General features: G+C 39.3%; 2 protein-coding genes across 2 annotated transcripts in view; both read left to right on the top strand.

Moving 5' to 3' along the window:
* LOC103516818 (flocculation protein FLO11-like) overlaps window positions 1-13,083 on the top strand; it is a 36,345-nt gene that overhangs the window by 10,859 nt on the left and 12,403 nt on the right.
* On the top strand, window positions 12,152-12,739 carry LOC108253373 (activating signal cointegrator 1 complex subunit 2 homolog). The gene has a single exon (XM_017447221.1). It carries the CDS (start codon window positions 12,152-12,154, stop codon window positions 12,737-12,739), a length of 588 nt encoding a protein of 195 aa, XP_017302710.1.

Genomic DNA, 13,083 nt, shown 5'->3' with positions numbered 1-13,083 from the left:
GGTAGGTAGCTACGTAATGTGGGTGGGTTGGCATTACCTCATTCCCTCCCCCCCCCCCCCCCAGTAGAGATGTGACGATAATGGTCATTATAGTAGATGTAGGTTGGTATGTGTCATATAGGAACCAACTTGTCACCTAGTCCTAGTCACATGATTATGTACATGAAGTAGGTATAAAAGCAGCAACAACAACAACACCAACAACAACAACAACTAAGCAAAATAGCTCTCTCGGTGGGAATCTTCCTTGTTTCTGGTACCTACCTAGATACTCTTGTAAAATTAGACTGATTCACTTACTTATATTTCATACAAATGGGGAAAGACTCCCCTTTCTTACTCCCTATTACAATAAGTATGTTTATGAAATTTCTGTATGTAGAGTCCAAATCCTGTTCCTATTGTTTTCTCCTTCAAAAGTGATTTTGGAGAAAAAGTAGACGTCAGAGTCACAATGAGGAGAAAAATAACGTACATTGCTGTTCACGTACCCACCAACTTGTATCTCAACCAATCTACCTACCTGTCTAATTACATATCTAAAATAATAGCTAGGTAGGTACTATAAGTATAGCGGCATCAATGCACTAAAACATAGCGCTAAAAACAGGTACCATAACCATACCATGACCATAATGAAAATGGTGAGGCGTTAAACGTTAACCGAGCCGGTAATTAGATTTCCAACCAAAACCCCAGTCCAAGTCAGCGACCTCAATAACAATGTGAGACACCCTGTAGCTCAGGGCTCCGTCATAGATGAGAATATCAATACTATCAACAGAACTGACCTGGTCCCTCCTCCTAGGCCTCAGAGACCCCAGAATATCATCAGAACACCACCACCACCTCCTCCCCAGCCATCAGGTCCTGTTCAACATTGGGAAAGTTACACCCCACACCACTATGCTAACAACAAGGTGAAAACAGATTCTGAAGTCCTCAAACCTAGCTTACCAAACATTCTCATTGTCGTCCCGAAAGCGACAATAGATATCTAGATATGAATAAGACCAGAAATCAAACATTGGTAGAAAGGTACTTATAGGTAAGAAGCTAGAAGTTACTACATAATATTGAAAGGTTGTACTGTATCTATCATAGATATCAGATAGGTCCTTACTTCTTACCCATCTGGAATTTGAGGTTCTGTGCTGTGGTTTACCAGAATTTGTATAGCCATTTCAGCAAATAAGCAAATCATTGCTCTTCAATGAACAAGTTTTTTTAACCATCGGCATCGGTTTTAAAGCAGACGACTTCTAGTACCTACCAAAAGAGTGTTGAGTTACTTGAGTTATAAGTTACGTCTAGGTACCTCGGTATCCATCTACAAGTAGGGTGCCTGGTTGTACCTTGGCCCCCAAAATCACTTTTTGATTTTTTTAATTTTTTCTATTAATGTTATTGGCATAATTTTAATTGATTTAGAAAGGAAATTTTCTTGGCTATCTATACAATTAGCAATGATTGTTTTACTAATTTTTAATTAAGAGATATACCCAATTTTCCGACACCACCTTTTTGGGGTTCAAGGTACAACTACCCTATGTACCTTGGACCCATACCCTTTGTACCTTGGTCGCAATGTATTCTAAATGGAAAAAATCTTCAAATTTTGAAGGCAAATTTGGGGTTGAAGGGTTGGAGATAGGACTACACGCCTTATAGCTTTTTTCATCTACTCATTGAAAACTAATACCTCCCAAAATTTCTACTAAATTGGCCAACATTTTTTTTTACACCTTTTTTATCCGTCGTACCTTGGCCCCCAGGGCGTTGTACCTTGAACCCTAAGGATGTTGTACCTTGAACCCTAAGGATGTTGTACCTTGAACCCTAAGGATGTTGTACCTTGAACCCTAAGGATGTTGTACCTTGAACCCTAAGGATGTTGTACCTTGAACCCTAAGGATGTTGTACCTTGAACCCTAAGGATGTTGTACCTTGAACCCTAAGGATGTTGTACCTTGAACCCTAAGGATGTTGTACCTTGAACCCTAAGGATGTTGTACCTTGAACCCTAAGGATGTTGTACCTTGGACCCTAGATGTTTTGTACGGTGGACTCTAGGGGTGGGGTTTGTAACTGCTATGGTCTTATCCTCCCGAAATTGAAGAGAGAAGGAAGACAGGATAGGAGAAAGCCAGCTGTTCCGAGAACGAACATTATCCCATCAGGATAAAATCCGCCCCGGGCGGGAATCGAACCCGCGGCCTAGCGCTTACAAGGCAGACGCACTACCAACTAAGCTAACTAGGCTGGCAGCTCTTTGACTTTAAAACCTCACCTAAGTCAGCACAACTGTTCCATTGATTTTCAGTCATGGCTAGGAGAAGTGACCACTTCGAATAACAAGGAGTTCACCATCCTCAACCTGGAGCAAGTTCTGGATCCCAGTCGACCTATGACAACTCGGATAATGGTCCGATTTGAACCGAATGGAGGCAGTCCCAAGGTGAAGACCATCTGGCTAAACGGAAAACAGATATGCCCAGCCGAAACTCCGAGTAAGTACGCCCTTTATAAACAAGACCACCTTAAGGCTTAGGTGTAGGGGCAAACAGCCCTAAAGGATGGGTTGGGCCTTTCTTTCCCTCTTTTTTAAGTAGGCGTTAACAAAGGATTGTGCCGGGCAAGGTATTGTGCCGTGTCTTAGGAAGGGCACAGCTTTAGGCCGTGCCAGTAATTGCACAGGTAAGATTTTATGTTTCAGCGTTTAAGACCTAGCCTTTACAAAGCAGACCTACCGTAAAAGAGTTATATGTGTCTCTCAGATTTCCGAGTACCCTGTTGGCAGAGTAATCGATTGCCCTTTCTTCTTTTCATGATAATCTCACTTTTTAGTACCCGTGTGTTGTGTATTCCATTCATGTGCGCCTCGCGCTATTCAAATAGGAACTCCGCTGGTATTTTTATGCAACCTGATTTCTACTCCATAGCCCACATACCAACAAATACCTCGCTGGGAGTTCGCACACTTCCAAGTTTCTATTCTTCGTATGTGTATTTACATTGTCTTTAATGTATACATTGTCTTCATACTCCATAGCCCACATACCAACAAATACCTCGCTGGGAGTTCGCACACTTCCAAGTTTCTATTCTTCGTATGTGTATTTACATTGTCTTCATATGTATATTTAGTATGTACATACGTACACTGTCTAATGTTATTCATCATGGATTGGCAAAAAAACACGGCAATTTACGAGTAGATATTATGTTCACTACGACTACCGTAGTGAAATCAGATTCTCTATTAACAATACCCATTGACACCTGTACCTATGGTGCAACGTATGTGATGATGGGCCGTTTTCTCATGATGTATTAAACGAAAAGAGGAAAAAAGTAATAATCTGGACATTCTTCATTTTATTTATTGTTTTGCAGGGACTGAACTTGTATGAGCAACACCGGGATGCAACTTCCGTGGCTAGGGTCAAATTTCAACGAAGAAAGTAATTTTCATGAGACACACAAGACAAAATCTCATCCATTTTCGCCAGGTATTAACAACGTTTTGCTCTTCAAATACAAATTAAAGATGATTAAAAATGGTTTTGTTTCTTCTCTTGTGTTTCAGGCACCATGAAGCTCCTGAGTATCTTCATGGTAACATGTACAGCTATTGTTTCTTCTCTTGTGTTTCAGGCACCATGAAGCTCCTGAGTATCTTCATGGTAACATGTACAGCTGCCATGGCCTTACCCCAACCTCCGACACCATCAGAAGAATTGAAGATGGAAGCCAGAGTAGACGATGAACTGGATGATTATGGTACTCCTGGCTTCTTCTCCTTTCACAATGGTGAGGCTTTCACCGTAGAGAAAGATCCAGTGACGGGCAACTTGGATTTCAACAAGAAGGAAACCCCGGACTACGGGTTTTACAAGGAAGAGATCGATCGCAAAGACTCCAAGCCTAAGATCCCAGCATATCACACACCGAATGATATTCCATCCAATCCGTTCAAGATATCTGCCGTGGATTCTTCCCCTGACCTGCATCAGTTTCTCAACCTACCTGTCCACTATAGTACTAGTGGCAAGTTCCCTCTCATCTCTTCATCTTACGCCAATATGAAAGTCCAAGGCTCAGCAACTTCTTCGTCATCGTCAACTACTGGTAGCAACCATAGACATTACACCCCCTCCACTAGCACTACCACCTCCCAGCCACCATCTTACTATACAAGTGTTACCATGAGAACCACACCGGAGACTCCTCAGCCTGCCAGAACCACAACAGTTGAAATAATGGAAGTTGAAATAATCGAGGTTCTGCTGTACTAAGTATCTATTGTCTGACTTACACGTCTCTAAGTAGGAAGACGAGGAAAGGAGGAAGGTACTTATCAGAGGTGATCAATTACCCGTAAAGATTATTAGTCTCTGATGAGGCGTGATGATCTTTACATGATTCTTCTAACAGGTACCTAAGTAGGTATCTATAATACCTAATGGCTATTCTATAAGGTACATAATTTGATCCTTATGAGACGTCTCGTCAAAAGTACCTTGCACAGATTGAGCTGAAATTTTCTCCATAGCTATTTTTTTTCTTCTTCTTTAATCGGCGGAAATTGATTCAGGAAATCATCTTCAACTTAAGTAGTCCACCGCGCTACAAGACTCTATAAACTCTACATTATTTAACACTTTATTCAAACTTATAACAAGTACGTAGCTCAAAAGGAAATCCAAGGAGCCAAACTCTGGGTTACTATACCAAATTGGTTTGGTAAACCAAATTGGTTATTAATAAAATTGTATCATTATCATTATAGGTAATACTTTTATTTTATTGCTTTATGGGCACATGACTTGGTACCTTCAGAACTTTAGACTCTAGTTAGATTATTCAAACAAGCACACTTCACTCAAGCTCGTAACAAGTTAAAGGATATTCAAGCCAAGTATGGGTTCCTCGTGACCAAAGCTCAAGATACTCGTGACTAGAATCTGGTATAGGGGGCCCTAGAGTCTGCTAGCTAACGGGACACTAAGGCCCGAAGTTGAAATCTCAGGCGCGGCTAGGCGTTAAAGGATTATTATTATTATTATTATTATTTTTATCAAGTAAGTCCACAGCATTCAAATTCTGCAATATTACTGAAGTTATTAAGCAAAGTTAACACTTCTCAAATTAGTGGAGATGCCAGATTGACTTCTCGAATTCGAGAAGGGGATTGGCCATCTCCACTAATTCGAGAAGTTACTTTGGCATCTCCACTAATTCGAGAAGTTGATTTGGCATCTCCACTAATTCGAGAAGTTAATTTGACGCCTCCACTAATTCGAGAAGTTAATTTGACGCCTCCACTAATTCGACAAGAGTTATTGCGAAACAAACAGAAACGAACTAAATCTAAATGGTCTAAATAAAAATAAAAAAATCATCGAGGTAAACCATTCAAATTATTCTATTGTTAAGGGCAATGAAACAGAAAATAAGTAGATACGAGTTGTTACCAAGTCAAAAATCGTCAAAACTTAGATATCACTTGGCTGGTCAGCAACATCAACAAAATATAAAACAAGAGAGACCTCAGAAACATCCAGGATCTGAACCTACTAGACAAGAGCCACCATTCCAGTTTGAAAGTAACCCCAACATATATCAGAATCAAAATCAATACAAGCCAGAGAGACCTAACAAATACAACCAAGGCCACGAACAGGTGCAACATCAACACTTTGACCCTAACATGAAACACCCTCCACAGTTCCACAAACATCCTCCATCCGATGTCCAACAACCTCAAGTTCAATTCACTTTTTTTTTCCACTTCGATCGATGGCCGTCGACTATGTGTGAACACAGCTTCAGACACAAACGAGTTTTCTTAGCTAAATCCCCTTTAAGGATGAGCCATTCATTTCTCGGCAAACTTACAACGTTGTTGTTGTTGTTTTAGCGGCTTTAGCTTTCGCCGAATGGCAATAGCAGACTAAAGATATCTTTTTGTATCTGCTTTTACTAACAACTTTGGGTCGGGATTGTGTTTTTGGGTCACTAGGAAGCGATTCGCTATGAAAACTCGTTTTTTTATTCCTTATAGTAAAACTGTAGGTACTAAAGCTTCTACATAAGTAAGTACCTACCTACTTGAAACAAAAAGGAACGATTTCAGATTCGAGGGAGAAAAACAACCTACTTTTAAATTTGTAGTAAAAAATAAATAAAAGTGTAGGTGTTGGTGAGCCTAAGGATTTTATCCTTAGAAAATTAGTTATATTTAATGAATCAATTCACTGCACATCTATCAACAGGTCCTATACCATCAGGTCCTGTATCACATGTGAAGAGACCACAGAATCCAAACATCCATCCTTCTGACTTACGACCACCTCCACCACCATCCTACACACAAGATGATTCCGAGGAAGAGATCAACTTTGTAAAGAAACCACTTCCAAGCAAACCTGTCAAAGTGAACACTAACAAGTCACCAATCTCTACATCAGGTGGTTTCGTTAATATTCAACCAGGTAAAATACAAAGCATGGTACCCATCAGAATTCCAACAGAAGTAGATCAGAATAGTCAGAGCTATTCTCTCCAAACTTCTTTGTACCTTGAACCCTAAGGATGTTGTACCTTGAACCCTAAGGATGTTGTACCTTGAACCCTAAGGATGTTGTACCTTGAACCCTAAGGATGTTGTACCTTGAACCCTAAGGATGTTGTACCTTGAACCCTAAGGATGTTGTACCTTGAACCCTAAGGATGTTGTACCTTGAACCCTAAGGATGTTGTACCTTGAACCCTAAGGATGTTGTACCTTGAACCCTAAGGATGTTGTACCTTGAACCCTAAGGATGTTGTACCTTGAACCCTAAGGATGTTGTACCTTGAACCCTAAGGATGTTGTACCTTGAACCCTAAGGATGTTGTACCTTGAACCCTAAGGATGTTGTACCTTGAACCCTAAGGATGTTGTACCTTGAACCCTAAGGATGTTGTACCTTGAACCCTAAGGATGTTGTACCTTGAACCCTAAGGATGTTGTACCTTGAACCCTAAGGATGTTGTACCTTGAACCCTAAGGATGTTGTACCTTGAACCCTAAGGATGTTGTACCTTGAACCCTAAGGATGTTGTACCTTGAACCCTAAGGATGTTGTACCTTGAACCCTAAGGATGTTGTACCTTGAACCCTAAGGATGTTGTACCTTGAACCCTAAGGATGTTGTACCTTGAACCCTAAGGATGTTGTACCTTGAACCCTAAGGATGTTGTACCTTGAACCCTAAGGATGTTGTACCTTGAACCCTAAGGATGTTGTACCTTGAACCCTAAGGATGTTGTACCTTGAACCCTAAGGATGTTGTACCTTGAACCCTAAGGATGTTGTACCTTGAACCCTAAGGATGTTGTACCTTGAACCCTAAGGATGTTGTACCTTGAACCCTAAGGATGTTGTACCTTGAACCCTAAGGATGTTGTACCTTGAACCCTAAGGATGTTGTACCTTGAACCCTAAGGATGTTGTACCTTGAACCCTAAGGATGTTGTACCTTGAACCCTAAGGATGTTGTACCTTGAACCCTAAGGATGTTGTACCTTGAACCCTAAGGATGTTGTACCGTTTTGAATGAGGAAATTCTGGTACGAAAGTATACCAGGGGGCCAAGGTACGACGTGTTGAATTTGTGGGCCAAGGTACAAAGGGTTCATTGAGGCCAAGGTACAAAGGAGTGACTTTTTCCGGACTTCTGGGAAATTCTACTATAAAAAATTGGGCAATCAAATTGCAATACCAAGAAAACCAAACCTTACAAAATTTGCTACCGATTGGTAGCGGTTTCAGTTAGATAAAGTAATAATAACTTACCTTCCAATCAAAACAATTTTTTTTAAAAAATGTTCGAAACACAGACCAAAACACGACTTTATTAACTTCTCAACGACAACTGATTTGTTTACAAATCAAATTGCTATGAGCTCGTTGTGAAATTACGCATCAGATACATATTTTTCGGACCCGATAGGTGGCGCCAGTTACCAGAAAAGTCCAGGGGACCAAGGTACAACGGGGGCCAAGGTACGACTAGACACCCTACTTTAATAGAACTAAAACCAGCGCGCAGTGATAGTATTTCAAGTCCAATAACATTAACTTTCTACATGTCATCAGGATATGTTTAGACTAATAGTTTATTAATTACCTATCTGAGTATCTGTCTAGAAAGCCTAGGTACTTTTATGATAGGTAATGTGTCGGTATTGCATTCTGGTATTTACACTCGTAAGTACCTACATTGTGAGTTGAATACCTAGGTACGTACGCATTCCAATAGGTGGATATAAAAGGCATCAGTTTTGAATATGTTCACATTTTTTTTCCAAGAGGTTTGGTAGAGGGAACTGTAACTGCTAACTCCTTATCGTCCCGACAGCGAAGATAGAACGAGAACGAATCTTTTCTGTTTAGGAGAAAGTCCCCTCGGTCAGAAATCGAACCCACGACCTAGCCTTTACAAAGCAGACCTACCGTAGTCTCCACTAAATTCGAGAAGTTAATTTGACGCCTCCACTAATTCGAGAAGAGTTATTGCAAAACAAACACAAACGAACTAAATGGTCAAAATAAAAAAATCATCGAGGTAAACCATTCAAATTACCTATTCTATTGTTATAAAGGGCAATGAAACAGAAAATAAGTAGATACGAGTTGTTACCACGTCAAAAATCGTCAAAACTTAGATATCACTTGGCTCAGTTAAAACCCAACTCTAAGGCGGGACAAGAGTTCCAAGCAAGGAGCTCAAAGATAGGTTCCAAGCCTGATTTGGAGCCTATTAGAAACTGTTCCATTGGACTTGTAAGTCACTGAGGCAAGGTCCATAGGAGACCTTGACCTCCTGTGACTGACTTTACTTCTTTCAATACAGGGCGATTAGAAATCAAATCCATTCTCCTATCCTATTTCATGGACCACGATCGGAGTTTAAATTTAGCTATAGGTACAGGGCGATTAGAAATCAAATCCATTCTCCTATCCTATTTCATGGACCACGATCGGAGTTTAAATTTAGCTATAGGTTTTTTTTTTTCAATAGGTTTGATAGAGGGATCTGTAACTTGCGAAGGTCTTAATTGTCGTCCCGAAAGCGACAATAGATATCTAGATATGAATAAGACCAGAAATCAAACATTGGTAGAAAGGTACTTATAGGTAAGAAGGTAGAAGTTACTACATAATATTGAAAGGTTGTACTGTATCTATCATAGATATCAGATAGGTACTTACTTCTTACCCATCTGGAATTTGAGGTTCTGTGCTGTGGTTTACCAGAATTTGTATAGTCGATTTCAGCAAATAAGCAAATCATTGCTCTTCAATAAACAAGTTTTTTTTTATTTTTTTAACCATCGGCATCGGTTTTAAAGCAGACCTCATACAGTGACAACTTCTAGTACCAAAAGAGTGTTGAGTTACTTGAGTTACAAGTTACGTCTAGGTACCTCGGTATCCATCTACAAGTACTTTACTATCAGACCTAAAACCAGCGCGCAGTGATAGTATTTCAAGTCCAATAACATTAACTTTCTACATGTCATCAGGATATGTTTAGACTAATAGTTTATTAATTACCTATCTGAGTATCTGTCTAGAAAGACTAGGTACTTTTATGATAGGTAATGTGTCGGTATTGCATTCTGTTATTTACACTCGTAAGTACCTACATTGTGAGTTGAATACCTAGGTACGTACTTACGCATTCCAATAGGTGTAGGTACTTTTATGATAGGTAATGTGTCGGTATTGCATTCTGGTATTTACACTTGTAAGTACCTACATTGTGAGTTGAATACCTAGGTACGTACCTACGCATTCCAATAGGTGGATATAAAAGGCATCAGTTTTGAATGTGTTCACATTTTTTTTTCAAGAGATTTGATAGAGGGAACTGTAACTGCTGACGCCTTATCGTCCCAAAAGCGAAGATAGAACGAGAACGAATCTTTTCTGTTTAGGAGAAAGTCCCCTCGGTCGGAAATCGAACCCACGACCTAGCCTTTACAAAGCAGACTTACCGTGAAAGAGTTATATGTGTCTCTCAGATTTCCGAGCACCCTGTTGGCAAAGTTTTCGATTGCCCTTTCTTCTTTTCATGATAATCTCACTTTTTAGTACCCGTGTGTTGTGTATTCCATTCATGTGCGCCTCGCGCTATTCAAATAGGAACTCCGCTGGTATTTTTATGCAACCTGATTTCTACTCCATAGCCCACATACCAACAAATACCTCGCTGGGAGTTCGCACACTTCCAAGTTTCTATTCTTCGTATGTGTATTTACATTGTCTTTATGTGTATATTTAGTATGTACGTACACTGTCTAATGTTATTCATCATGGATTGGCAAAAAACACGGCAATTTACGAGTAGATAATTATGTTTAATATCTCTCATAGCTACCGTAGTGAAATCAGACTCTCCATTAACAATACCCATTGATACCTGTATGGTTCAACGTATTTCATGATGAGCCGTTTTCTCATGATTTAGGTACTATTCTTCATATGTATATTTAGTATGTACGTACACTGTCTAATGTTATTCATCATGGATTGGCAAAAAACACGGCAATTTACGAGTAGATATGTTCAATAGGTATCTCTCATACCTACCGTAGTGAAATCAGACTCTCCATCAACAATACCCATTGATACCTGTATGGTGCAACGTATTTCATGATGAATTGATGAGCCGTTTTCTCATGATTTAGGTACTAGGCAAAGAGGAAAAATGTAATAATCTGGACGTTCTTTATTCGTTGTCCTGATGCAGGGACTGAACTTGTATGAGCAACACCGGAATGCTATTCCGTGGCTAGGGTGAAATTTTGACAAAGAAGGTAATTTTCATGAGAGACATAAGATACAATCCCGTCAATATTCGCCAGGTATTAACAACGTTTTGCTCTTCAAATACAAATTAAAGATGATTAACAATGGTTTTGTTTCTTCTCTTGTGTTTCAGGCACCATGAAGTTCCTCAGTATCTTCATGGTAACATGTACAGCTGCCATGGCCTTACCCCAACCTCCGACACCATCAGAAGAATTGAAGATGGAAGCGGAACGTATAGAATAAATAGAATTGTACTTGTACAATACTGAAGTAGTTACAATGGTAACAAATGATAGCAAAGTAAGTAGCAAATGTACCTATACTTACTAAAAGTACCTGCCTATATTAGACAGGTACTTGTATCATGAGCTAGAGAAGATAGTATGCACCTATTATTATTGAATGGGTACCTTAACATAGGTAAAAGAATCACTTTCTGTCTACTGTGTAGGCAATCTTGGTTTGTTCGCAGAACCGATAAATTGTTTATGAATTTCTTTCCTTGAGAATTCAAGGGAAACCTGAATAAGATCCCTGATATTTAGAGCCCTTTCACAGTCCATTTCGTTGAGAATTGTGCCTACGCAACTTCGTATTTTCGTACAAGGTGTAGGTGTTATCTGAAAAGTTTTGTTTTATTATAAAGAAAATAGAAAATTATAACTAGGACGAAACGGTCCGACGGAGTGTAAAAGGGCTCTTAACTTTTTGTAAATACTTATTTCTTTATTAAAAGTACTTACTTGATTATATTTCATTATATTTTCATTGTAATATGGGTACATACCTAGAATATTTTCATCTACTTTTGAACAAATTAGTCAAAATGAGGAAAATGTCCACTGCTCATTTTCTAACAGATTTTCTCTCTTTCTTTCTAAACCATGTTGTGATATTGTAATATTTTTAGTTCAAAAAGTAGAAATCTGAATTATCTGTTTCAGTTATCAATGTCTTCTACTTACCTGCATAGATTTTAGTTGATATGGTTAGCAAATTATTTCTATTACTTGAAAATCTTGAAATACAAGTTTTGGGACGCTTAGGCTGGGAACTTTATATTGAAATATTTGTTCTTGGATTAAGAACGGAGAGTGTTCTAACACAGTCTCTGGGCATACTTTAACAAAATTTTCAATATGGACCTAAAGACCTGGGCCTTTATTAATAAATTTGTTCCACAAATCTCAAAAAAGTCATGGCTTGGAAATTTCCAAAAACTTGTATTCAACCTCAACAACGCCCAAACCCAAAGAGCCAAGTGTTGACCCATACTCTACATCCATGCCAGTCTCTGCTTCTGAAGAGGCAGTACGCCCTGGTGTAGGCAATACTTATCTGTTCAGTGGACAATTGGGTGAAAACACAGTGCACAATAACGTCAACAATTTCTTCGTTCCATCATCAAACGAGGATTCATTCAAACCCATGCCTACCATGAATGAAAGTGTCCCCTATTTGAACAGAAGACCAGAATCAACCAACTCTCAGGAGATTGTGTACCAACAAAGACCTCCTGTACCCTCAAGCAGACCAGAACTTGCATCAGTAGATCATTATCAGAATCAGAAACCTGTTGGCTCCAGACCTATGCAAGAACCCAACAGACAAGAACCTCCATTCCCATTTGAAAGTAATCAACAGCAACAGGAAAACTATTTCCAACAAAAACCTAACAAACCTGTACAAGTTGAACAGTCCCGACCAGAGAAACCTCAGTATGAACACAATAGACCACACCCTGGTCAGCAACATCAACAAAATATAAAACAAGAGAGACCTCAGAAACATCCAGGATCTGAACCTACTAGACAAGAGCCACCATTCCACTTTGAAAGTAACCCCAACATATATCCGAATCAAAACACGTGAGAAACTGCGAACCAGTGAACTGGAAAATTACATCTTCCCGAGTACCTGTGCAAACACATTACAAACCGATGCTTAGAGTACCTACCAGATCGGTCAAGCAGTGGGATGGAGCGATTTCCTTCCATTCTGTTTATCAAATCAAATCAATCGCCGATTCGAAAAAAAAGTAAAAGAAGAAGAAGAAGAAGAAAGTAAAAAGAGGGAGGATCAAGAACTTCTATTTTCTGGTCAATTATAGGACAGACGTTAAATGTCTATCTATAACGTTAAGTACTAACTTCTAACTTGCAATACGTATAGGTAGAATGTACTACATTAGAACCTCGGTTATTTCAACTTCCATT

The sequence above is a fragment of the Diaphorina citri genome, unplaced genomic scaffold, assembly GCF_000475195.1.
Source record: "Diaphorina citri unplaced genomic scaffold, Diaci psyllid genome assembly version 1.1 scaffold1673, whole genome shotgun sequence".
Lineage (NCBI taxonomy): Eukaryota > Metazoa > Arthropoda > Insecta > Hemiptera > Psyllidae > Diaphorina > Diaphorina citri.
The sequence above is the reverse complement of the archived record's forward strand: the minus strand, read 5'-3'. Positions and strand labels throughout refer to the sequence as shown.